Source organism: Lissotriton helveticus, chromosome 12, assembly GCF_964261635.1.
Source record: "Lissotriton helveticus chromosome 12, aLisHel1.1, whole genome shotgun sequence".
Classification (NCBI taxonomy): domain Eukaryota; kingdom Metazoa; phylum Chordata; class Amphibia; order Caudata; family Salamandridae; genus Lissotriton; species Lissotriton helveticus.
The window spans coordinates 42,995,181-43,020,001 of NC_136073.1; the positions used below are offsets into that span (position 1 = coordinate 42,995,181).

General features: G+C 48.6%; 1 protein-coding gene across 1 annotated transcript in view; it reads left to right on the plus strand.

Moving 5' to 3' along the window:
* Window positions 1-24,821, plus strand: part of GIGYF1 (GRB10 interacting GYF protein 1) — a 1,662,840-nt gene that overhangs the window by 1,112,082 nt on the left and 525,937 nt on the right. The window contains exon 19 of the mRNA XM_078668650.1: window positions 20,022-20,104. Coding sequence (XP_078524776.1) covers window positions 20,022-20,104 — 83 coding nt within the window. The remainder of the gene's footprint in view (window positions 1-20,021; window positions 20,105-24,821) is intronic.

A 24,821-nucleotide genomic window follows, 5' to 3' on the forward strand; every position in this document is an offset into this window, starting at 1 on the left:
CTGCATCCGCAGGCACCATCTAAGAACACTGCGGTCTGCTGCACGTCCTTCCTCCGGAATCCGACTGCCCAGCTCGACGAGACCCGGCTTCCCTGGCACCTCTGACCTCTACCCACCTCTACAGCACAGCTGAGAACCGTGGGTGCGACGAGACCTCGAGGGACCGGCCATCGCCAAGACTGCACGACTTCTGCACAGCAAGCCCACCGAGTAATTTCCTGGTGAGTGCTTTGGGGTCCGAGAAGCCCCCACCCTGAGCAGCTCCAGCACCGAAGAGCAGCCCCCCAGCATCTCCACGATCGGCGTGGGGCCCTTCTGCCTTCTGCTGCTCACCGCGTTGTTTGGCTACTAGCCCGTTGGCTTGTGGCCTTCCTGACGACGCCCGACGACATTTCTGCTGCTGGTCTGGTTGCTCCAGACTGGCCCTTGCTCCCTCCCAGAAGAGGAGCACCCTGGACCCTCCTGGTCCACTCAAGACGCCATTTTGAGTCCACCGCGTGGGCTTGAATTAGCCAAGGCTTGTTGCCCAATCCTGGGTAACTTCGACGCCAACGACTTCATCCTTCGTGGGACAGCTCGCACCTCCATCCTGGTCGCCGACAACGCCTCCTGGTCCGAGAGACTGCAGAGCCCAGCAGCGCCCACTCACCTGACTGCGGTGACTTCGCCCGGTGCCATCCTGGTGCCCACTTAATCACTGGCTAGTGATTCAAGAACTTGGTCCCCTCTGCTTTCAGGTTTTCTTCTTCCTTGATCCAGGCTTGGATCCATCGAACTTTCCTTCACTGGTCGCCTGCCAGCAACTTCTTCCTTCCAGGCTCCTGGTCCGGCAACGAGATCCCCGACGTCTTTTCAGACCTATGCAGCTGCAGCCCCTGGGCTAGGTAACTTCGGCACTTCGGTGTCCCAGCATAGCCTCACTATCCTAGGGTCAGGATCCACTGTCGTTTTCTTCCTACCAGGTCGGGTTCGCCCGTGAACACTAACTTTGCCTTTACTAGCCTCCATAGACTTTGTCCCGCATCCCGCGTGAGAGTGCACCCTCTGCACCCGAGTCCCCTGGGCCTCCTAGTATTAATCTAACGATTCCCTAGTCCAGTCCTAGCGATTCCAAAGCCTATTAGAACTGTTACTTACCTGCTAGTAATTCGCATTCCACTTTTAGTGTATATGGTTTTTCGTGCCCCTCGGGCATTTGTGTAACGTGCTAACTTAAAAGTATTTTCGTAAGAGTTTTGTTGTGTGCCTAGCACCCTGTCCTCATAAAGAGTACAGGGTTGTTGTGATTCTAATAAATACACTGTTTATTTTCATAACACTTGTGTGGTGTCCTTTCACTGGGTGTTCAAGGGGTAATGTGATGGTAAAACAGCTGGCTTAACACGCCCTCTAGAGTCTTAGCCTTAGACTGCTCGTATCCATGCTACTAGGATAGCTGGTCTATAAGGTTGACTTACAACCAATCATCAATAAGGGTTGTTTGGACTGATATATAGTGATCACTAGAATAAGTGAACACTGCACATCAGGCCAACTTCTCACACAGTGAATATACAAAGTAAATACAATATGATACAGGCCACTGCAGAAAAACATAATCATTAGTAATCCACCATAAGGTGGCTAAAGAAAACAACTAAATTCAGTTCTATCATTGAGCCCAAAAGGTTTCATTGATGGAAGGCGGTATATCCATGATATCTCGTGTTGTAATAGAATCTTGTTATTGTCTTTACCCTCACATTTTTTCAATTATTTCAAGAACCAAATATTTCAACTGCGCAATTTTATGTTTGTGTTCCAAAAAGTGTGCTGCAATGCTGGATTTCTCATTCCTGGTTCGAATGTTCGAGTTATGTTCATTTAATCGGAGTGACATTGACACACCAATGCAGCAATTCTTAATGGAACTAATGATGTTCACGCTTTATCATAGTTATTTTGAACACAAAGTTTGGTATATGCAACTATCTGGAATGTCCATGGGCAACTGCGCAGCGCCTTCATATGCGAATATTTACATGAAGGAATTTGAAGAAACATACATTTACGACAATTCTACCTGGTCGACAATCTCAAACTATATGTCCGATATATAGACGATTTATTGTTCATATGGAAGGGCACGGAAGAGAGTCTATTACAAGCATTGACTGAATTAAACACTCAAGATGAGTGAATACAACTCACTTTGCAGACGAGCGAACAAAAGATTACATTCCTAGATATACTTACTTCAAGAACCCCCACTGGTTTTGAAACTGATCTTTTCCGTAAACCGACGGACCGCAACAACACACTCCACTTTGCTAGTTTCCACCAAGGTTCCCTAAAACGGTATCTACCATACTCTCAGATGCTTCGTGCGAAACGCATAACATCCAACATTGAAGGGGGGAAAACACGCATCAAAGAGATGGGCAAAAGATTCATAGAAAGAGGTTACCCTCAAGACATCATAACAGAAGCCGAAAATCGAGTATCCTTAATTTCAAGAGAAAACACATTGAAAAAATCAGCTCAAATGAAAGATAACAGAATAGTACTGGTGTCGAAATTCTTTACGCCAAGTTATACATATAAAAAAATAATCATGAAACACGGGCCTATACTAACGGCGGAACCAGAATTCAAAAACTCATTTAAACACCCCCCGATCTTCGCATATACACGCAATAACAATATCAAGGAGATTTTGTCCAAAGAACAACCCAAACGTGGAGAGTCAAAAGGGACATGCCCATGTCTGAATTGCAACAGCTGCAATAATGTAATTAAAGGTAACACCATCACTCACCCTATGAAGGGCCATAACATCAAACTTAACGTCAACGCCACATGTGAGTCATCAAATCTTATGTACCTTTTAAAGTGCCCATGTGGGAAAATTTACATTGGAAAAACTGAAAGAAAAGAAAATCCGATTAAATGAACATAAATCGAACATTCGAACCAGGAATGAGAAATCCAGCATTGCAGCACACTTTTTGGAACACAAACATACCTTTGCGTGTAGGAGAGTGGGGTCTGCAATCCCATGGCCACCCCAGATTTTTGCTTTTTGCTTCACTGATTTACGACTTTCCCTGGCTGTGGGCCTGCTAATCCGACCCACAGCCTAGCTGTTCTCTCTCTAAATTACAACCATGTACCTTAGGTGTATTTTACCAATTGGTACTGGGCCACCTTATCAGTCCCTGTACAGCATACCTTAGGTACCCAGGGCATTGGTGTACCCAGGGCCTACCAGGGGCTGAAGCATGTATTATGCCACCCCTGGCTGGCCACCCAAACAGACACAACTGGCTGCACGACAGCTGGGGCAAGGTGGTGTAAACACCCTTTGCTTTAGATATAGTATTCCTATATCTAACCCTAAAATGGACACATATATTCCTATCAGTCACTCCTATGGCAGGCCTTATCAATCCTGAAGGCAGAGTGCTTGGAATTATGTGAGATGGTGCTCTGGCATGAGCTGAGCCCGTTTGCAGCTTGCGGAACCAAGTCCTAATAGCTGTTCCATGATAACGCTATACCATATACTATTAAGTGCATTATAATCCTCGCGGTTAAATGCTAACTTTGGTATAGCTTTATCAAAACATGTCGAGTAAGGTGTCATACGAATTGGAATACTAACCCCTCGCCAATTCTGGCGACGGGGTTAGCATTCCACCCTTCTAGAGGGACACGACATGTATGTAACTGTGAACCCCGGTTAAAGTCAGACATAGCCTCAGCTCCACAAAATGGATGCTGCCACCGAGACACAAGTCTGCCCTCCTGCTGCTGGGAGTCCTTCCAGCAACGGAGGCATGGACAAAGGGTTTCCTGTCAGGGGCGGTGCCAGCACCATCCCAGACAGGATTTTGTGTATTCCAGGTAGGCAGGACTGAAAGGAAGGCGACTGCAAGTGGCACCCTGGTGCTCACTGTGCATATGCCGGCTCAAACCAGTTCCTGGGGCACACCAGCCCCTGAGCTGGGGAGATACCGGACAAAGGAGAGGGGTGTAACCACCCCCCTCCTAGTCCCAGCCATAGGGCAGGACTTAGTCGCGTGCCAGCCCCTTTTCTTAGGATAAAGATAGGAGCAGGCCCCCTTCCCAAATTAGATAATCTTGAAACTACTTTCCACGAAAGGAACTCTTGACTCTTCTGAAGACTCTCCCTTGTGGCTAAGGAGTAGCCACCCTGCACCAGCAGGCACCATCGAAGCTCTTGCGGTCTGCTGTAAGTCCATCCTCCGGATCAAGACTGCCCAGCTCGACGAGACCTGGATTCCCTGCCATCTCTGACCTCTACCTACACCATCCAGCCCAGCTGAGATTCGTGGGTGTGATGAGACCCGTGGGACCGGCCATCTTCAAGACCTGCACGACGCTTCACCAGCACGACCCCCGAGAAACCCTCGAGTAAGTGCATTGGGGTTTGAGAAGCCCTAACCCTGAGCAGCTCCAGCACCGAAGTCCAGCCCCCCAGCATCCACGAGATCTGCGTGGGGCCCTTCTGCTCTTTGCTGCTCACCGCGTTGTCCGGCCACTTGCCTGTTGGCTTGTAGCCCTCCTGACGACGAACCACGACACTTCCATCGCTGGTCTGGTTGCTCCAGACTGGCCCTTGCTCCCCTCCAACAGAGGAGCACCCCGGACCCTCCTGGTCCACTCCAGACGCCATCTTGAGTCCACCGCGTGGGCTTGCCTTTGCCAAGGTTTGTTGCTCCAATCCTGGTTTCAGCAGCGCCGACAGCAGACACCCTCGTGGGACAGCTCGCCCCTCCATCCTGGTCGCCGACAACGCCTCCTGGTCCGAGAGACTGCAGAGCCAAGCGTCGCCCACTCACCTGGTCGAGGTGACTTCATCTGGTGCCATCCTGGTGCCCATCTGATCACTGGCTATTGATTAAGAACTGAGTCCCCTCTGCTTTCAGGTCATCTTCAACTCCGATCCAGGCTTGGATCCTATCGAACTTCATCACTGGTCGCCTGCCAGCAACTTCTTCTTTCAGGCTGCATAGACTGTAACGAGGATTCCCAACGTCTTTTGAACCCTATGCAGCCGCAGCCCCTGGGCTAGGTAACTCGAGCATTTCGATGCTCCAATGTAGGTTCACTATCTAAGTGTCCAGATCCTTTTTCATTTTCAGCCTAACTAGTCGGATTCGTCCGATAACACTAACTTTACGAAATCTAGCATCCATAGACTTCTTCCCCCATCCCGCGTGAGAGTGCACACTCTGCACCCGATCTCCTTAGGCCTCCTGCTCCTAACCTTAGGGTTCAGTAGTGTAGTCCTAGCGATCCTGAAGCCTCTGGATCTTGTTACTTACCTGCTAGTATTTCGCATTCCACTTTTGTAGTATATGGTTTTTTGTGCCCCTCGGGCATTTGTGTAAATTGTGCAACTTAAAGTATTTTCGTAAGAGTTTTGTATTGTGCTTAGCTCCCTGACTCATAAAGAGTTCAGGGTAGAACTGTTATTAATAAATATCCTATATTTTTATAACAACTTGTGTGGTGTCCTTTCACTTGGTGTTCAAGGGGTATATGTGATAGTAAAACAGCTGGCTTAACACGCCCTCTAGAGTTTAGCCTGAAGACTGCTCGTGCCCATGCTACTAGGATAGCTGGTCTGAAAGGTTGACTTACAACCAATCATCAATAAGGGTTGTTTGGTATGATACAAAGTGATCACTAGAATAGTGAGCACTATATATCAGGCCAACTTCTCACATTGCGCAATTGAAATATTTGGTTCTTGAAATAATTGAAAAATGCGAGGGTAAAGACAATAACAAGATTCTATTAAAACACGAGATATCATGGATATACCGTCTTCAATCAATGAAACCTTTTGGGCTCAATAATAGAACTGAATTTAGTTGGTTTTTTTTTAGCCACCTTATGGTGGATTACTAATTGTTTTTCTGCAGTGGCCTGTATCATATTGTATTTACTTTGTGTATTTACTTTGCATATTCACTGAAAATACTTCAGGTAACAGATCGTGCTTAAATAACTTTATTGACAACACGGGTTTTTACATTGGTTGTTTACACATTCCTTCACAACCAAGATAGCTGTGAGATCAGTCCAACTTTTACGTTTAATTTGTCACGTGACACCGTGTTTACTTCATCACTCTCGATCATTTTACGGCATCACCACCACGGTCAGACCGCTAAGCGAGGGAGAACCCACTACACTCGGTAAGTCGGCGTTTGCGGCCGCCTAACTATCATTCCACTTAGTTGAATTCACTTGAGTGCTGACAACGTTTTGCCTACTTTTGTCGTTACAGCCACGTTCGAACAGTGTGACATTTCGTTATGTAAGTGTTCCCCAACGTCGTTAAACGCATTCTACCCCTATACTTGATGACTAATGTTCACGAGCACGTCTTAAAAACACACCGCACCCTTCCTTTAGACGTCAGTTGGCGGTTACGTCTGCCTCGTTACCATCATTTCACCGGGATGGATTTGTTCCACGAACAAGTTATATCATGTGAATTTTCATCACGAAGATGCCGGTCAAGACTTAGTCACATTAAGGGGCCGATTATGATGGCGAACGGACCTGAGTCCGTCCGCCACCATAGAGTAGGGGGGAACGTCCGCATGGGCAGTGGCGTTCCCCCCCGTGAAGATTAGGATGTGACCGCCAGGGTGGCGGTCACATCCTCTATCCTTAACATTGCGGCGGGTGCAGCTTCAAGCTGCACCCGCCGCAATGTAAAAAATGCATACTTTGCTTTTGTATGCAGAAAGCGGCAGGCACCGCGCGGTGCCTGCCGATCTCTGCATACAAATGCAGGGGGGTACCATCGGTACCCCCCATGTGCACCCCCTTTACCTAGGGGGCCCGCAACGGGCCCCCGCAGTGAAGTTCAACATGCTTTTCCACGGCGGAAAATCCGCAGCGGAAAAGTATCTTCTCAAGCATTTCCTAATATGGTGGACGGTGTCTGAGAGACACCTCCACCATATTAGAGCTTTTCCGCCGCGGTTGTAAGCCAACCGCGGCGGAATTGCTGCGGACAGAAAACAGGACCCACCAGCCATCCTAATGTGGCGGTGGGTCCGCTGCGGTTTTTCCGCATCCTCTGGGCCGGCGGTGACTTCCGCCGGCCCGGAGGATGCGGAAAAACCGCAATCCTAATAGGCCCCTAAGTTTGGAAAGCCGTTAAGCACAAATCACTTTTTAATATGTCGGTCAGTTTCTTCACTAGCACTTCACATAGACACGCCGTATTCACCTTCAGTTACGGTAATAGACACAGAACAAGCATGATCTTACGTCACCAGTGCATTCTCATTTGTACATTTATCTACTTAGTAATTGGCTATATCTCATTTTTTACCATAGATCTCCTTGATAAAGGGCAAGAATGCCCGAAATGCATTGGAGTAATTAACGGAAGGATTTACAAAAAAAAATAAAAAAATTGTATGGTTTAAATACAAAACTGATGAAATGATGTGAAACTTCAAATGAACTCTGAATAAAAGATAACATTCGAATAACATTAAGAGGAGTCTGTTAATAGAACCAATGGAGTGCCCTAAACCAGGGATGCATTCATAGTTAATGTATGCACTTGATAACGATTATATTTACAACGTAACACAGACGGATACGTTACCTGCAGGCAGCACCCTACCTTTTTGGAATTCTCCATTTTATAAAATACTTGGTTACAAAACTTTTAAAAAGTCCGGCTGTGCACCTAACCAATTAACTCACAATAGTACTGTTTTCCTTGGGACCTCAACCTTGTCCAGTCATGGTTTGGGTATTGGGAGAGCTATATAATTGTTTGGGTTAGTGTTTTCTCCTACAGTTTCTTCCCTCCTCTGTTGTGGGTTGTTTTCCACATACTTAGTCTTGCTCACTACAGGCTTCCACAGTCCTTCTAATGGAGCAGCTTCTTTCACCCTATTCGAACTGTTGTCTCCTATTCTGGGATCTTTTATGGATTCTGTTTGCAGTCCCTCTTCCGGGGAGGGTGTTGCTTGGGCATCTATTTTAAGTTAAGGAATCTGCGGTTAGTTGTCTTCATCAGATGAACAATTTACTTACCTTCGGTAATGCCTTGGGTGGTAGGGACAGGATCTAGCAGCAGATTCCTTGCCGACCCGCCTATCCTCCTCCTCTGCGAACTGCGGTCCTGTTGCCTACAGGATCTTTTTTTTGATATTCTGATGCCTTTCTTTAAGACTTTGTATTTGTTTGACTCAAAGATGTCTTTCTGGTACACTGTTTCTATAGACCGTTTCTATGCGTGGCTCCGCATTTTGGCACAGAAGGTAGTCACAGTAGTAACTGACGTCTGTGCTTCAGGGGAGGGCTTAAATGGACTTGTCCACGTCACATCCATAGGTTGTCTGCACTACGGAGTCGCTCAACCCCCTTAACCAACGCACAAAGGTACTGCTGTGAAAAGATTCTGGATCCAGCCTGGGGAGAATTCTATGGTAAGGAGTCTGCAGCTAGATCCAGTCTCTACCAGATAAGGCGTTACCGAAGGTAAGTAACTTGTTCATTGTTAAGTTAACCTGAAATTAAGTACTTCTCTTTTGAAAAGGTAAATGGCTGTTCGAGGCATGTGGACTGCTGAATTCATATCTGTGCATAGATTGGCGCCTAGTGTTGGGTCCGGATGATTGCACATTGTTGTCCTGGAAGAGTCTTCGAAGTATCACGAGATAGGTGGCTCCTCCCCGGACTACAGTGCGCATGGGCATCCTCTCCATCCTCAGATAGTTTTTTTCCGCCATTGGGTTCGGTTGTACTTTCCTTTACTCGAAGTTCGGAATCGAAACTACACTTTCTAGAGGCCAAAAGGCCTTCGGTATCGTCTGTATTGTCTCGCATCGGTGCCGACAGACTTCTTTACAAACATTCACAACTTGGGACGTCGAATCGGGCCGCGGGCCTTCTCGGCGCCACGCGACCAGTCGTCGATGGAATGGAGTCCATTTAAAAGATGCCCTCTTTGTAACTCTAAATACCCACATATCGATAAGCACCCCGTATGTAACAAGTGCTTATCGCCAGAACATAATGAATCCAACTGTCTAGCCTGTGCCCAATTTCGTTAAAAAAAGACACTTCGAACTCGACGGGCAGCTAGACTAATCATGCAGAAACAAGCGCCAGAGCCGGAAAATATCTTCGACGAAGAAGATCTTGCCGAAGAATATGAAGAACAGTCTGATCAAGATTCGGAGCATGACTACGACTACTACATCGACGAGGAAGAAGACATCGTCGCGGTAGGGGACAACGAACAAGGTATTGGAGCCGTAGAGGACGACTCCAGTGACGAACCGGGAGTACGGCGCCCCATTCCTATACCCCCATGGTTCCACAGGTTGGACAACCTTGGGAACGGACACCTAATGAATTATAATTTGGTGACAACTAAGAAAATAGCAGTTCAGAATAGTAGGGATAAAATAACCAATTTCCCGGATACTGCAGGAGTAAGGTGTACCAGTAAGACTGAGGAATGCTCTTTAGATAATAAGATATAGAGCATCCATTTAAAGAATAGGGGCTATTTCGAAACAATATGTAAATATTGTAGTCACTTTTTCACTTTTTCATTTTCTAAAAAAAAAATTCTTTAGAGATTTATGTAAACTGTGATAGATAGTTATATATTGTAATTTTTAGATTTATAGAACCCAAAAGAAGTGTATCTTTATATGAAAAAGAACTGTGTAAAGTAAAAGAATAAATACACAAAAAAAGATGAGTGAATAAAACACACTGTATAAAGAATGTTTTTTTTTATTTTGATTTATTAAGGTTTCAGGATGTAAATGATATATATAGAAATCTGAGTTGAGTCACTTTTGAAGGATTGTGTCAGGTCAGATAGGTAATTGATAAACCTATCTTGAATAAGGATTTGTATTTATTGGTTCCATAGCATCATTTTTGTTATTGAAGCATATTGTTCCCAGATGCTTTTTGGGTTATAGAGGGAAAACCCCTTATTGTATTGAGGCTCAGGTCGAGGCATCGCTACAAGGCCTTAGCCAAGATCTAGAAACACATTCTATAGCCCCGCAATCCAGCTCGGCTAAGAATATTACGAAAGCCATCGGAGCAACGTACTCCAAAATTGGTAGTATCATAACCAAAAGTAGTGGAACAGAAAACGAAACCGAAACTCATCGACTACACGGTCTTTGGACCACACTACGTTGATCCATCGGAGTCGAGACCGAAGAAACTCGTCGACAATACTGCCTTCGGGCCAAACTATATCGACCCCTCTGAGTCGAACACAAGGGTCGTCGAGCCAAAAGCCAGCGCCCCTACATCTATTCCTAAACAAAAGGGCGTTGAACTGAAAACATCGGCGTCGACAGCTGTCAACACAAAAAAGGGACTCGATCCAAAGAACATTATCGACCCCAAACAAAAAGGCGATAAACAAATAGCTCAGCAAAAGAAAAAGATTGAGGCGAAGAAAATCGACCCGAAAAAGGCCGTCGAACTGACATCAAAGAGCGTCGATCCGAGACCATCGGTTCCGAAATCTACACAAGGCCATAATCCACCCAAAAAAGACTGTCGAAGCGGTAAAAAGTACGGCTCCGAAGAAACAGGCACTACCCAAACAGACTGTAGTACCAGAAAAAAACATTGGACCGATTAAGTTTGGGCTCCCACCTTCCACAAAGACTTAAGGCGGTCGACCCCAAAAGCGGCATCGAAGCGAAACAAACCAAGCAAAAGACATTGGCAAAAACAACAAGAACTGCTGAACAGGAGGTCTTACATCCAGACCCTGAATCAGTTGAACAAACAAAACTTTACATTGACCCTAACTCTGGGAAACTCACTCTCTACAAGAGGAAGATCAGACCAGAGACTCAAAAGGACACTTATACTATACCACTCAAAAAGAAAAGGGACTGTTCTACTTCACCTATTCTATTTGAGCCTATTCAGCCACCAAAGCCTAACCCATACTCCTATACACCCACACACAGTCAGATGAAGAGGTGGATGAGGAATATGATCAGGAATACAGCTACCCAGTAGACACTGACCAAGACAGTCATACTCAACCATGGGCTGATCCAGTACATCCCGGAGACTCTCAACCCATTCCTGATACACCTGCATACCCTGCTAGGCCTTCCCCTACAGAGGACACAGCTGCTTTTAATTCCTTAATCGAAAGGGCAGCCCACCATCACAATGTGGACATGCATTCAGACCCTGTGGAGGAAGATTTCCTCTTTGACACTTTTGCCACATCAGTAAGATCTGTTAAAACACTGTCTATGTTAAAAGGGGTACTTAAACATGCAGGAGACATATTTAAAGACACCACTAAGGCAAGGGTCATTAACCCCAGAATAGAGAGGAAATACAGGCCAGCGCCATTAGACCCTACTTTTATTAAGGGACAATTGCCTTTGGATTCTTTAGTGGTGGCAAATGCACGTAAACGTGCAAACTCGCAAACAACTGGGGATGCTCCACCTCCCGACAAAGAATCAAAGATCTTTGAAGCATCAGGGAAAAGGGTAGCCGCACAGGCAGCTAACATATGGAGAATATCTAACACGCAAGCCCTGTTAGCTAGGTATGACAGGGCACACTATGATACCTTAGAAACAATTCTCCAGCATTTACCCGACACTTACAAAGAACAGGCTGAGCAATTAATACAGGAGGGAAAGCTAATCACTAACGCCTCCATTAAATGTGCCTTAGACATAGCAGATAGGACTGCCAGATCTATTAACACCAGTGTTATGATCAGGAGACATGCGTGGCACTGCATTTCTGGTTTTAAAAACGAAGTCCAAACCACTTTGTTAAACCGGCCAGTTAATCCAGACTACTTATTTGGTCCAGGAACAGATACAATACTGGACAAAATTGTGAGAAGTTGGCCTGATATATGATGCTCACTAGTTCTAGTGATCACCTTGTATCAGTCCAAACAACCCTTATGGTGATTGGTTGTAAGTCAACCTTATAGACAGCTATCCTAATGGTAGCATGGACAAAGCAGTCTTAGGCTAAACTCTTTTGGCATGTGAAGCCAGCTGTTTTACCACAATATAACCCCTTGAATACCAAGTGAAAGGACACCACACAGGTTGTTATGAAAATAAACAGTCTATTTATTAATAACAACACCTCTGAACTCTTTATGAGGTCAGAGGGCTAAGCACATGACAATCTTACGAAAAAAATACGACAAGTTTCACAAAATTACAATGGTGCCCTAGAGGCACGACAAGCCATATACTAAGTAAGTGGAATGTGAGAGTCGATAAAAAGAATGGAGCTGTCCAGAGGCTGGAGGTCCGCTAGGACTACGCTATCTTCACCTTAGGTAAGTAATAGGAGGCCCACGGGACGCGTGTGCAGAGTGTGAACTCACACGCGAGATGCGTAACAACGTCTATGGACAGTACAGTTCAAGTTAAAGGTGAGTATGGACAATCCTGACTAGGTAGGACTAAAACGACTGTGGAACTGGACACTAGGACAGTCAAACTACCCTTGAGCACCGAAATGCTCTCGTTACCTCACCCACGGGCTGCGGGTGCATAGGTGTCGAAATATGTCGGGTTCTCGCGTTGAAGTCTATGGAGCTTGGAAGAAAAGATGCTGCAGGCGACCAGGAGGAAGATGTCCGGTGCGATCCAAGGGTGGATCGGTGAAGAAGAGGACCTGAAAGCAAGGGGACAGTGTTCAAAGTCACTAGCCAGTGACCGGTGTGGAACCAGGAAGGAACCAGGTGCTGTCGTCGCGATCAGGTGAAGAGTGGACGCTTGAGACTGCAGCCACGTGGACCAGGAGGTGTCTTCGACGACCAGGATGGAGGCACGAGCTGTCCCACGCAGGCTCTCGCTGTCGGCGGTGTCGGATCCGGGATGGCAAAGGCAACCCACGCGGTGAGTGGAAAAGACGTCTGGTGCGGACTAGGAGAGTCCGGGGTGCCCCTCTTTTGGAAGGGAGCAAGGGCCAGTCTGGAGCAACCAGACCCGCAGTGAAGATTCAAAGGTTCGTCGTCTAGGAGGCCACTAGCCAGCCGGCAAGTGACCAGACAACGCGTCCAGCAGCAACAAGCAGAAGGGCCCCATGCAGATCTCGTGGAAGCTGGAGGGCTGATCTTCGGTGCAGGGGCTGCTCGGGGCTGGTGCTTCTCAATCTCCAAAGCACTTGGTCGAGTTTACCTCGGGAGTCGTGCTGGAAGCGAAGTGCAGGTTCGTTCAAGATGGCCGGTCCCAGGTGTCTCGTCGCACCCACGGGTCTCAGCTTTGCTGTGGATGTGAGTTGAGGTCGGAGAGGTCTGGGAATCCGGGTCTCATCGGGCTCTGAAGTCTGGATCCTCGAGGGAAGACGACAAAGTGAAGCCGCTGGACGCTTGATGGTGCCTGCAGTTGCAGGGTGGACACTCCTTGTCCACAAGGGAGATTCTCCAGTCTTCTGTGGAGCAGAACGTCGAAGTCCAGAGTTTCTTCTTGTAGAATTGTTCAGGATAATCTAATTTGGAATGGGACCAGCTCCTACCTTTATTCTCCTAAAGGGGGCTGCACTACTGACTAGGTCCCTCCCCTGGGTGGGACCAGGAAGGGGGGTGGCTACACCCCCTATCCTTTGTCCGGTTTCCCGCCAGAGCTGGGGCAGGGATGCCCCAGCAACTGGTTTGAACCGGTGTATGCACAGGACACCTTGTGTGCCCCAGGCATGTCTCATTCCTTTCAGGCCGGTCCTACCCAATACACAAAATCCTGTCTGGGGTGGTGCTAGCACCTCCCAAGGCAGGAAACCCTTTGTCCAAGCCTCCCTCGCTGGAAGGACTCCCAGCAGCAGGAGGTCAGACTTGTGTCTGTGGTGGCAGCATCCATTTTGTGATGCTGAGGCTCGAGTTAACTTTAACCGGGGTTCACAGTTGCATACATGTCGTGTCCCTCTAGAAGGTTGGAATGCTACCCCCGTCGCCAGAATTGGCGAGGGGGTAGTTTTCCAATTCGTATGACACCTTACTCGACATGTTTTGATAATGTTATACCAGAGTTAGCATTTAACCGCGAGAATTATAATGCACTTAAGAGTATATGGTATAGCGTTATCATGGAACAGCTATTAGGACTTGGTTCCGCAAGCTGCAGACTGGCTCAGCTCATGCCAGAGCACCATCTCACATAATTCCAAGCACTCTGCCTTCAGGATTGATAAGGCCTGCCATAGGAGTGACTGATAGGAATATATGTGTCCATTTTAGGGTAGATATAGTTATACTATATCTATAGCAAAGGGTGATTACACCACCTTGCCCCAGCTGTCTTACAGCCAGTTGTGTCAGTTTTAGATGGCCAGCCAGGGGTGGCATAATACATGCTTCAGCCCCTGGTAGGCCCTGGGTACACCTATGCCCTGTGTACATGGACTGATAAGGTGGCCCAGTACCAATTGGTAAATGCACCTAAAGTACATGGATGTCAATTTAGAGAGAGAACAGCTAGGCTGTGGGTCTGATTAGCAGGCCCACAGCCAGGGAAAGTCGTAAACCAGTGAAGCAAAAAGCAAAAATCTGGAGTGACCATAGGATTGCAGACCCCACTCTCCTACAACCGTTCTTTAGCCCACTCTGCCACCCCAGTTCAGACACGGCTATATGCAAATCAGTCTGACCCTGTGCCTCATGGGAACAGTCCAGCCCGAACTGCCAAGCCATTCCTTCCCAGTGTGGCAGGGTATTCTCAGACGTGAGTCCCTTTCTCACTTTGCCACTGAATTCAAGCAAGCCGGGCTGAAGACGGCTGGAATGCCAGAAACCAGTCCTCGGAAGCTTGTTTCCGGTCCAGGGAAGGCATGGCTTGGCAGTTCGGGCTGGACTGTTCCCATGAGGCACAGGGTCAGACTGATTTGCATATAGCCATGTCTGAACTGGGGTGGCAGAGTGGGCTAAAGAACGGTGATGGATTAAACCCAGATCTTTTGACTGGGTGTTAGTGTTTGATTGGTTCAGATGCTCCGTCCATCACCACCCCCTTTTGTGACCTCGAGAAAGCCTGGCACCACAACCAGTCAACAGAGAACATGACAGCCCTCAAGAATGCCACCCGCAAACACCACCAGCTGATCCGCACCACCAAAAGGTCATCCTTCAGATAACGACTGGACAACAACAGCAAGGAACTCTACAACGTCGTGAAAGAGTTCTCCAACCCCAACGCCAGCAACAACGACATCACGCCTACTCAAGACCTCTGCAACTCTCTGGCCACCTTTTTTCACCGTAAGATCGTTGACATACACGACCGCTTCGGCGCTCAGAACTCGTACCCCACCACCGAACCTACACCACCCTGTGCGCCTGGACTCAGGTCAGCACGGAAGATACCACCCACACGATGAACACCATCCAGTCGGGCTCCCCAGCCGATCCCTGCCCACACCACATCCTCAACAAAGCCGACTCAATCATCGCATCCAAACTTCGGGACATCATCATCAACAACTCCTTCATATCCGCCACCTTCCCGGAGAGCTGGAAGCACGCAGAGATCAGCGCCCTCCTGAAGAAACCCACCGCAGACCCCTCAGACCTCAAGAACTAGCGCCCCATCTCGCTCCTCCCCTTCCCTGCAAAAGTCATCGAGAAAACAGTCAACAAACAGCTGACAGCCTTCCTGGAGACGAACGGCTCCCTCGACCCATCGCAGTCCGGATTACGAGCGAACCACAGCACCGAGACCGCCCTCATCGCGGCCACCGACGACATCCGGACCCTGCTGGACAACGGAGAAACCACCGCCCTCATCCTGCTCGACCTTTCGGCCGCGTTCGACACGGTCTGCCACCGCACCCTGACAAACCCGCCTCCGCCACGCCGGGATCCAAGGAAAGGCCCTGGAATGGATCACCTCCTTCCTCTCCGACAGAACCCAAAGAGTCCGTCTCCCGCCCTTCCTCGCAGAAGCCACCAAGATCTGCGGCGTACCTCAAGGCTCCTCGCTCAGCCCCACCCTCTTCAACATCTACATGAGCCCCCTCGCAGCCATCGCACGCAAGCACAACCTTAACATCATATCCTACGCCGACGATACCCAACTGTTCCTCTCCCTCACCAACGACCCCACCTCCGCCAGAGCTAGCTTCCAGGATGAAAGACATCGCAGACTGGATGAAGCTCAGCCACCTGAAACTGATCTCAGACAAGACGGAAGTCCTCATCCTCGGCCCATCCATCTCCGCCTGGGACGACTCCTGGTGGCCCCCTGCTCTGGGCCCCCCACCCAAGCCCACGGACCACGCACGCAACCTGGGCTTCATCCTGACTCCTCCCTCACGATGGCCAGGCAAGTTAACGCCGTTACCTCCTCCTGCTTCAAAACACTCCGCATGCTCCATAAGATCTTCCACTGGATCCCCACTGGAACCAGGAAAATGGTCACCCAGGCCCTCGTCACCAGCCGTCTGGACTACGGGAACGCCCTCTACGCTGGGACCACCGCCAAACTACAGAAAAAAACTGCAACGCATCCAGAACGCCTTAGCACGACTCGTCTTGGACATCCCCCGACACAGCCACATCTCCGCCCACCTGAGGGACCTGCACTGGCTCCCCGTCAGCAAGAGGATCACGTTCAGACTCCTCACCCACGCACACAAGGCTCTCCACGACTTAGGCCCCGAATACCTCAACAACCTCACGTTCTACACGCCAACCCGCCAGCTCCGCTCCGCCAGCCGTGCCCTCGCCACCGTCCCACGGATCCGCAGAACCACCACCGGAGGAAGATCCTTCACCTACCTGCGGCCAAGACCTGGAACACCCTCCCCACCCACCTACGACTCACCCAGGACCATCTCTCCTTCAGGAAGCAACTCGAGACCTGGTTTTTGAGCAGTAGCAGTCCCCCCCCCCCCCCTCCCCTCCCCCCAGCGCCTTGAGACCCTAGCGGGTGAGTAGCGCGCGTTACAAATGTTCTTGATTGATTGATAGTTGCTGCACTTCCAGCGGCACTCTGGCGGCTGGGTGTAGGGTGCTTTTGAGCTGTTGGGCGCTCAATGGGAGAGTTAAAAAGTGAACAAAGGCTGCAGACTTGGCAACAGAGATTCTTCAGGTGCAACCACCACTTTGAGAGGTAAGTTGGGATCTTGGAGAAGATAGGTACCCCAAAGGAAGGCACAGGGGGCCGCCGGGTGCAGGGGTTACTTTTGGTGTCTGGAAATCTTACCCTCAGCTGGTCGCGGTTGGAGGGGTCCCTGTTTCTGAGGCTGCAGGCGTCATCTGGTTCGTCGAGGAGTCTTTGGGCACTGGACTCCAGGTCACAGTCGCCGGGGGGACGTCCTCATGGTCTTTGTTCACTCTGGCACAGGCTGGGCTCGGCGGGTGCCAAGTGGGCTGGATTTGCGATTCCTGGCTGGCACCATGGGTATTGCTGTTTGAGCAGAACCACTGCTCTTAGGAGTCCCAGACTTTTTAGAGGTTCAAGGCAGGCAGGTCCTCCGGGATTTTCGAGGTTGCTGCCCGCAGGAGACCCTGGAGTTTCTCTGTAGCAGGTTCATGGATCAACAGGCCTGTAGGGTTCTGGGGCCAAGTCAGTTGGTGTCCTCTTGTTAGCAGCTGCACGGCAGGTCGTCTTGTTTCTTGCTCTTTTTATTGTTGCAGTCGGGATCTGAGGAAGGAAGGTTTAGGGTGCCCCTAAATACTAAATTTAGGGGCGTTACAGGTAGGGCTAGGGCAGGGACCAATGGGTCCTTGTCCTGGGGTGAGTTCACCCCTAGCCTGCTCCTCTCCTGTGGGAGGAGGGCAGGAGCTTATCACTGATTAGGCAGGGCTACCCATCCTCAAGATGGCCGGTGCTCGGAGTTGTGCTTCACCTTGCCACTCCCACCTGAGGGGAGGAGTTGGCATAGGCTGGCCCACTCCCTTGCCTTACTTCGGGTTTCCTGCCAGTCTTCCCACCAGAGTGGTGGTCAGAACCGTTGGGGGCCAGTTGCTGAGTTCAGCAAGTGGCCTGGAGAAGCTCACAAAGACGGCATGCCTTTGAAGCTTCCCCTGCCCATCCTGGGAGAGGAGGCATGGCACCTTGTCCCAGGATGTACATTGTTTCAGGCCCCCGAGAGTAATAGGTTCTCAACCCAGGGGTCCAGAAACATGTCTGGTTGTGGCAGCCTCGGTAGCCACACAGTCAGGACACTGGGAGTTGGTTCGGTTTCAGGGAGCATCTTTAAGAATCCCTCTGTCGTGCATTTTACATTAAATCCCACACTTGCATCAGGGCGGGTTTAATTTGCTGAGAAGTTTGATATCAAGCGTTTCAGTCAAGCCGTCATGGTGCTGTGGAGTTCGTGATGACAACCTCCAAGCACCATATACTCTTAATGGCAGCACTGCACTTACAGTGCCCAGGAATGGCCCTGGGTACTGTAGGGGCACAGGGCTCATACATCTGTGCCCACACCACTGGCATAGTGCTTCCAGCCAGAGGGGTGACTGATGGATGCCAGGGCTGTGGGTTTGTGGGCATGGCACACAGGCCCCCCTACCCTCATTGGATAACATTGGGCCTACCTACCTCTGCACCCGGCCGCCCCTGTGCCGCTGGGACTGAACTAACTGTAATCACCTGACCTTGGGGGACCCCTGAGTCTGACCAGAACCCTAACTTCACCAACCAAGTACTCACCCGGAAAACGGTAATTCACTTACCTGCCATTGGATAACATTGACCATTTTGACTCGAAAATTTTCCAAGTGTGAAGTTTTGAAAACTGAAAATATTCCTATAAAATCAGCCAACGTCCGAATTCGAAAGTACCGACCTGTGATCAGTAGAGAAGCCAGTACTGTACCTTTCAGCCCAGTACTGAACCGCAAAAGTAATCCCTAGCGGTTTTACTAGTAACCTGTATTTTCTCCATAGGAACCCATTGTGTGCTTTTCTATGAAATTTCTTCGAAGTGTCTTCTTTTGAAAACTGCAAATATTCTTTAAAAATCGTACGAAATACTGAAACGCAATTATCTACCTGTTTTGAGTTAAGCCCACAGTGCTGGCTCTAGGAGACTAGTGCTGGGTTACAAAAGTAACGCGATCGTACTTTACCTGTAACCTGAATTTCCTCCCATTGAATAACATTGTCAGAATTACCTTGAAAAGTTTCTAAGTGTGAACTTTTAAAACAACTTTATATTCAGGAAAATTCTTCACAGTAAGGATATAATAACAATTGGCCTGGAGTTCAATTCTTGAGTGTGTGAAACCTTTTGCTGACTGAGTGTGTACAACAAATGCTTTACACTGTCCTCTGGTACTACCTTACTGCTCGACCAAGCTACCACTTTGGAGAGTAAGGTCAGTTCTGACTTTCCCCTCTGTTATACCTTTGGGGTTGGTGGACTCTATACACACTGTACCGAATTATTGTCCAGTATATATAGAGCCACTTTCTCACATATCTATTCTAAGATAAGGTATCTATAACTTACTGTCTCTTTCTGATGTACAAATTGCTTACCTTTGGTAATGATGTATCTGTAAGAGACATAGGTTAGTTATAGATTCCTTACCGCCCTACCCATACTCCTTGCTCTGCGCACAGACTTCTAGGGACAGGGACTCTGTTACAGGGTCCTAGTTATGGCGCACCAGTGGTCTGTGTCTTGCATGGGTCTGCACTTCTTGCGTGGAAGGTCGTGTCAGAACTGATGTCAGCATGCAGGGGTGACATCTAAGTAGGCACCGCGATGTCATCCTGGTGACCACGATGGACGCGGAGTTGACCGATGCCACCTACCAACCCACAGGGATACTGAGAAAAAATTCTCCGGATCCAGTCTGACGCCTGCTGGAAATTCTAATGTAAAGAATCCATAACCTATGTCTCTTACAGATAAATAGTTACCGAAGATAAGTAACTTGTTCATTATCACTTTCATATTGCTCAGTCTGTTATTACTCAATCTGCCCATTTTCCGTTTATTTGCTCAGTGCTTTGCTATTCTGTTTTTTTTAGGCAGTGAAGCCAGTTTATGGGATTTACCAATTAATCCTTCTACTCAGGGTCCAATCTTAGAACACCTTCAACTGCAACATAAAGTAAGTGTAACATTTGGAAACGGAAATTCTTGTATATTTGCTGGTAGCATTTTTATTGTGCTTCATATTCCTCAATAGTCAGCAAAGTACTCTTCTTTGTATTGGTGTTCTGTGTGTCCGTATGGTCTTCTTGTCCCTGGGGGTATTTTAAAGAGATCATATGGTGGCCACCAAGCCCAAGGAGTGCTGTCCGAAGTCTAAATTCTAGTAACTGGTAGATAATGAAATAATGGAGTCACACTGAGCTGCAGTAGCCAATCCCTGGAAGTATTGTTAATAAGCTAGTGAAAACCGTATTGTCGCCCGAGAGTAACTGAAGCCTATTAGCACTATTGTGCCTCCAATGTAATACTAAATAGTTATCCATGAGTGACAGGCATAGCTTCAGGGTTTTTCTTTTTATATTACACTTGTAACCAGTGTTCCCTTTATGCCCTTGTTTGGCCTCTTGACCTGTGTTAGCCTTGCACTGGAATTTCTGTAGACTAGCTTGCTTGCTCTGGGTTGCAGTGGCCTTGGACAGAAATCACTGTCCAAAGTGCCATCTTGGATCAGGCTTCCTTTCTGGTACCCCTTGTCTGCCTGGTACCTAGTGCTCGAAGGTGCTATAATGGCCCCTGTAGGAAGGTAGATCCCTGACTATGGTTGCCCCCAACTTTTTGCCTGGTGTTTTGCTGGTTTTCTGACTTAGTTGACCTAGGGCCCTGCTATTCAGGACCCCAGGCCCACTGCTCTCTCTGTAAAATGGATTCCATGTACCTTAGGTACATATCTAATGGATACTGAGTCACCTTATCAGTCCCTGTACAGTGTACCTTAGGTACCCAGGGCATAGGTGTACCCAGGGCCTACCAGGGGCTGCAGCATGTATTATGCCACCCCTGGCTGGCCATCCAATTCTGACACAACTGGCTGCCTGACAGCTGGGGCAAGGTGGTGTAATCACCCTTTGCTTTAGATATAGTATACCTATATCTAACCCCAAAAATGGACACACCGATCTCCTATCAGTCACTCCTATGGCAGGCCTTATCAATCCTGAAGGCAGAGTGCTTGGAATCGTGTGAGATAGTGCTCTGGCATGAGCTGAGCCTGTCTGCGGCTTTCGGGATCCATCCCTTAGCAGTTTCCATGATATCGCATACCATATACTCTTAAGTGCATTATAATCCTCGCGGTTATATGCCAACTCTGGTATCGCTTTATCAAAACATGTCGAGTAAGGTGTCATACGAATTGGAATACTAACCCCTCGCCAATTCTGGCGACGGGGTTAGCATTCCACCCTTCTAGAGGGACACGACATGTATGTAACCTGTAACCCCGGTTAAAGTCAGACATAGCCTTAGCTCCACAAAATGGATGCTGCCACCGAGACACAAGTCTGCCCTCCTGCTGCTGGGAGTCCTCCCAGAGCAGGAGGCAAGGACAAAGGGTTTCCTGCCAGGGGCGGTGCCAGCACCGTCCCAGACAGGGTTTTGTGTATTCCAGGTAGGCAGGGCTACAGAGGAAGGTGACTGCAAGTGGCACCCCGGTGCTCACTGTGCATAGGCCGGCTGAAACCAGTTCCAGGGACACTCCAGCCCCTGGCCTGGGGAAAGCCCGCCAAAGGAGAGGGGTGTAACCACCCCCCTCCTGGTCCCACCCATAGGGCAGGACTTAGTCGCGTGCCAGCCCCCTTTTCCCAGATAAAGGTAGGAGCAGGCCCCCTTCCAAATTAGATCATCTTTGGAATCAAGACACGACTTTCTACGAAAGGACATCAAGATTTCTTCTTCAAGATTCTCCCTTGTGGCTAAGGAGTAGTCCCCCTGCATCCGCAGGCACCACCTTAAGAACACTGCGGTCTGCTGCAAGTCCTTCCTCCGGAATCCGACTGCCCAGCTCGACAAGACCCGGCTTCCCTGGCACCTCCGACCTCTACTCACCTCTACAGCCAAGCTGAGAACCGTGAGTGCGACGAGACCTCAAGGGACCGACTATTGCCAAGACTGCACGACTTCTTCACAGCAAGCCCGCCGAGTAATCTCCTGGCGAGTGCTTTGGGGTCCGAGAAGCCCCAACCCTGAGCAGCTCCAGCACCGAAGAGCAGCCCCCCAGCATCTCCACGATCGGCGTGGGGCCCTTCTGCTTTTTGCTGCTCACCGCGTTGTTTGGCTACTAGCCCGCTGGCTTGTGGCCTTCTGAACGACGCCCGACGACATCACTGCTGCTGGTCTGGTTGCTCCAGACTGGCTCTTGCTCCCTTCCAGAAGAGGAGCACCCCGGACCCTCCTGGTCCACTCAAGACGCCATTTTGAGTCCACCGCGTGGGCTTGAATTAGCCAAGGCTTTGTTGCCCAATCCTGGGTACTTCGACGCCGACAGCTTCATCCATCGTGGGACAGCTCGCCTCTCCATCCTGGTCGCCGACAACGCCTCCTGGTCCGTGAGATCTGCAGAGCACAGCGTCGCCCACTCACCTAGTCGAGGTGACTACCATCCGGTGCCCTCCTGGTGCCCACTGACTACTGGCTAGTAGTCACGAACTTGGTCCCCTCTGCTTTCAGGTGTCATCCATCTTCCAGATCCAGGCTTGGATCAACTCGAACTCTCTTCACTGGTCGCCTGCCAGCATCTTTCTTCCAGGCTCCTGGTTCGTCTACGAGGATTCCCGACGTCTTTTGAGACCTATGCAGCTGCAGCCCCTGGGCTAGGTAACTTCGGCATTTCGGTGCCCCAGCATAGCCTCACTATCCAAGGGTCAGGATCCACTGTCATTTTCTTCCTACCAGGTCGGGTTCGCCCGTAAACACTAACTTGAACTTTACTAGCTATCATAGACTTTGTCCCGCATCCCGCGTGAGAGTGCACACTCTGCACCCGAGTCCCCTGGGCCTCCTAGAAGTAATCTAACGATTCCATAGTCAAGTCCTAGCTATTCCAAAGCCTATTAGTACTGTACTTACCTGCTAGTAATTTCGCGTTCCACTTTCAGAGTATATGGTTTTCGTGCCCCTCGGGCATTTGTGTATACTGTGCTAACTTAAGTATTTTTATAAGAGTTTTGTTGTGTGCTTAGCTCCCTGTCTCATAAAAAGCCAGGGTAGTCTTGTTATAAATAAATATACGTTTATTTTCATAACAACTTGTGTGGTGTCCTTTCACTTGGTGTTCAAGGGGTAATGTGATGGTAAAACAGCTGGCTTAACACGCCCTCTAGAGTCTTAGCCTTAGACTGCTCGTATCCATGCTACTAGGATAGCTGGTCTATAAGGTTGACTTACAACCAATCATCAATAAGGGTTGTTTGGACTGATATATAGTGATCACTAGAATAGTGAGCACTGCACATCAGGCCAACTTCTCACAGCCCCGCTCAAACGTCTGACCCAAGATGTCTTCAGACAGGAGTATTTTTTAGTTGGCCTAACAGTCAAGAATTCACGCAACCTTCCAAACACTTGGTCAGAGTGGTTTCTTATTTCGGGCCTTTACAGGGGGCATAGGTGATAATTTAATATAAAAGATTACTGTAGGAAGCTGACTCTGTATATACTATACCAAAGTGAGATAGTGTGCCTAGAGTCCAGTGGAACCCCGAAGGTAGGCAAAAGTAGATAGCACCCTTCTCTCTATTTGTGGTTGAACAGTAAGGCTTTATAAGAGGGTAGTGTAAGAAACTGGCTCTATATATATACTGCATCAAAGTGAGGTACAGCGTGTATAGAGTCCAAGGGTCTCCAGAGGTTTGGCAGAAGTTAGTTAAATAGAACCTTGCTCTCTAAAGTGGTAGCTCGGTCTAGCAGGAAGGCAGTATCAGATGACCGTGTTAAGCATTTGATGTACACACTCACTCAGCAACTGGTCTCACAAACTGAAGAACTGAACTCTAGGTCAATTGTTTTGTATACAAAAAATATACTGTTTTATTTCTAGAACCAAGCAAGCCTGGTGCAGGTAAGCATAAAAATACTTTTCAGTTACATGATGCTAATGTTGAATACTTTCAAAATATAGTAGGATTTTGTACCAATTCGAGTTTACAGGGGTTGCAATGCAATGCACAAACTTACTAGACTCATTACATAGGAATCAATAGGCTTTTTCAGTAAAAATGTAATTACTTTTCGGATTGCTTTTACTTTATAAGAGGGTAGTGTAAGAGACTGGCTCTATATATACTGCACCAAAGTGAGGTACAGTGTGTATAGAGTCCACAGTCCCCAGAGGTATGGCAGAGGCTAAAGTTAAATATAAACCTTACTCTCAAGTGGTAGCTTGGTTGAGCAGTAAGGCATTATCTGAAAGAGACATTAGTTAGTGATAGATTCCTTACCTTAGAATATCCCCAGGCGTCAGACTGGATCCGTAAATTTTTTGCGTAGCAGTACCCTTGCAAGTCGGTAGGCGTCATCTGCGGCTCCGCGTCCGGCGTCGTGGGCGCCGCGATGACGTAGTCGGAGTACTTAGATGCCGCCTCCACGTGCTGACGTCAGTTATTCTTTTTTCCGCGCCAGCAGCGCAGATCCGGAAAAAGTGGTACCTTAGTCATTTTTTTACTAAAACTTTTTACGATCCCTTTTGATCTTTTCTTCGAGCCTTCGACTCCGAGCGGTGCCGGTAGGGATGCCAGGTTTTAAGCCTTGTGAGGATTGCGACCGACTGATGTCGGTCATGGACCCTCACCGTCGGTGTTTTCACTGTCTCGGCATCGATCATGACGACAAGACCAGCT